The 1,123-nt window shown below is 67.9% G+C and overlaps 1 protein-coding gene across 1 annotated transcript; it reads right to left on the bottom strand.

Annotated features, from left to right (window-relative positions):
* Positions 1-101: 101 nt before the first annotated feature.
* LOC103915546 (collagen alpha-3(V) chain-like) lies at positions 102-1,099 on the bottom strand (the record flags this gene model as incomplete). The annotated part of the gene is made up of 6 exons (XM_009322384.1): positions 102-155; positions 272-307; positions 506-559; positions 680-787; positions 898-951; positions 1,037-1,099. Coding segments are annotated over 6 exons (369 nt in total), but the record flags the coding sequence as incomplete, so codon positions are not given.
* Between the last annotated feature and the right edge of the window lie 24 nt (positions 1,100-1,123).

Below are 1,123 nucleotides of genomic sequence, written 5' to 3' on the forward strand. Positions count from 1 at the left end.
CGGGGGCCAGGCGGCAGGATGAGGGGGGTCTGGGGACGTCGGAGCCCTCCCGGGAAGGGACAGACGTGAAGCGGCCTCTGTCCAGAGCATCCCTTACTCACCGGTGGTCCTGGAGGACCGGGGGGCCCTGTATCACCTCGGGGACCCAGAGCACCCTGCAAAAGAAGAGGACTCAGCACCGCGGCACTTGCTCCCCGCGACGGGCCCCGCTTTCTCCCCTGGGAGCACATTAGAAGCTGCCCTGCCGTCCCCATCCCTCCCCAGCACTCACCGGTGAGCCTTTGGAGCCCTTCTGGCCCAAGGGTCCCTGCGAGGAAGAGAAGAGAGAAGAGGGGCGCTGGCCGGGCACGCAGCGATCCCATGGCAGCTACCCCCGACCCCTCCCTGGGGCTCGGGCTCCCCCCTGCCCCTCTCACCCTTCCGGGGATGAAGCCCCCAGGGGTCTGCGGGGGAGTTAAGGGCGGGAGACCCTTGGTAAACCCACACAGCGCAGGCAGATACTCACCGAGAGCCCGGGGGGGCCGGGGGGCCCTGTGGGGCCGGTGGGTCCAGCCAGACCCTGTGGGGAGAGACAGCATCAGCCCCGTGCTCGAGGGGCCTGCGCCCCATCAGCCCCTGTACCTTGTCTCCCCCCACGTTCACCCAGCCCCTGAGCTCAGGGGAGACACCAAATACTCACAGGGTCTCCTTTGGGTCCCGGGGGGCCCTGGATGCCCGGGAGCCCCTGGTCTCCTTTCTCCCCCATCTCTCCTGGCGGTCCAATGAGCCCAATCAGTCCAGCGTGGCCCTGGGGGCGAAGGGCAGCGTCAGGCAGCCCCCTCCCCAGGACCAGGGGAGCTCAGGGACAAGTCCGGGGTGAGGGACCCCAGCTCCTGCACAACCGTCACCTCGTCTCACCTTATCTCCCTTGTGGCCGGGGTCTCCCTTGAGGCCAGGCAATCCCACGGGACCCTGCAAGAGGCCAAGAGGGTGTCATCACCCTGGACCGTGCCCAGCTCAGATCACCCATGCCCAGGGCTCGCTCACCCTGACTTACCAGGGGACCGGGTGGTCCCGCTTGTCCTGGAGCCCCCAGCAGACCTTGTTCACCCTGGAAGAGACTCGGTGTGGGAGAGGGTCCCGA

Source organism: Pygoscelis adeliae, unplaced genomic scaffold (genome assembly GCF_000699105.1).
Source record: "Pygoscelis adeliae isolate BGI_AS28 unplaced genomic scaffold, ASM69910v1 Scaffold1734, whole genome shotgun sequence".
Lineage (NCBI taxonomy): Eukaryota > Metazoa > Chordata > Aves > Sphenisciformes > Spheniscidae > Pygoscelis > Pygoscelis adeliae.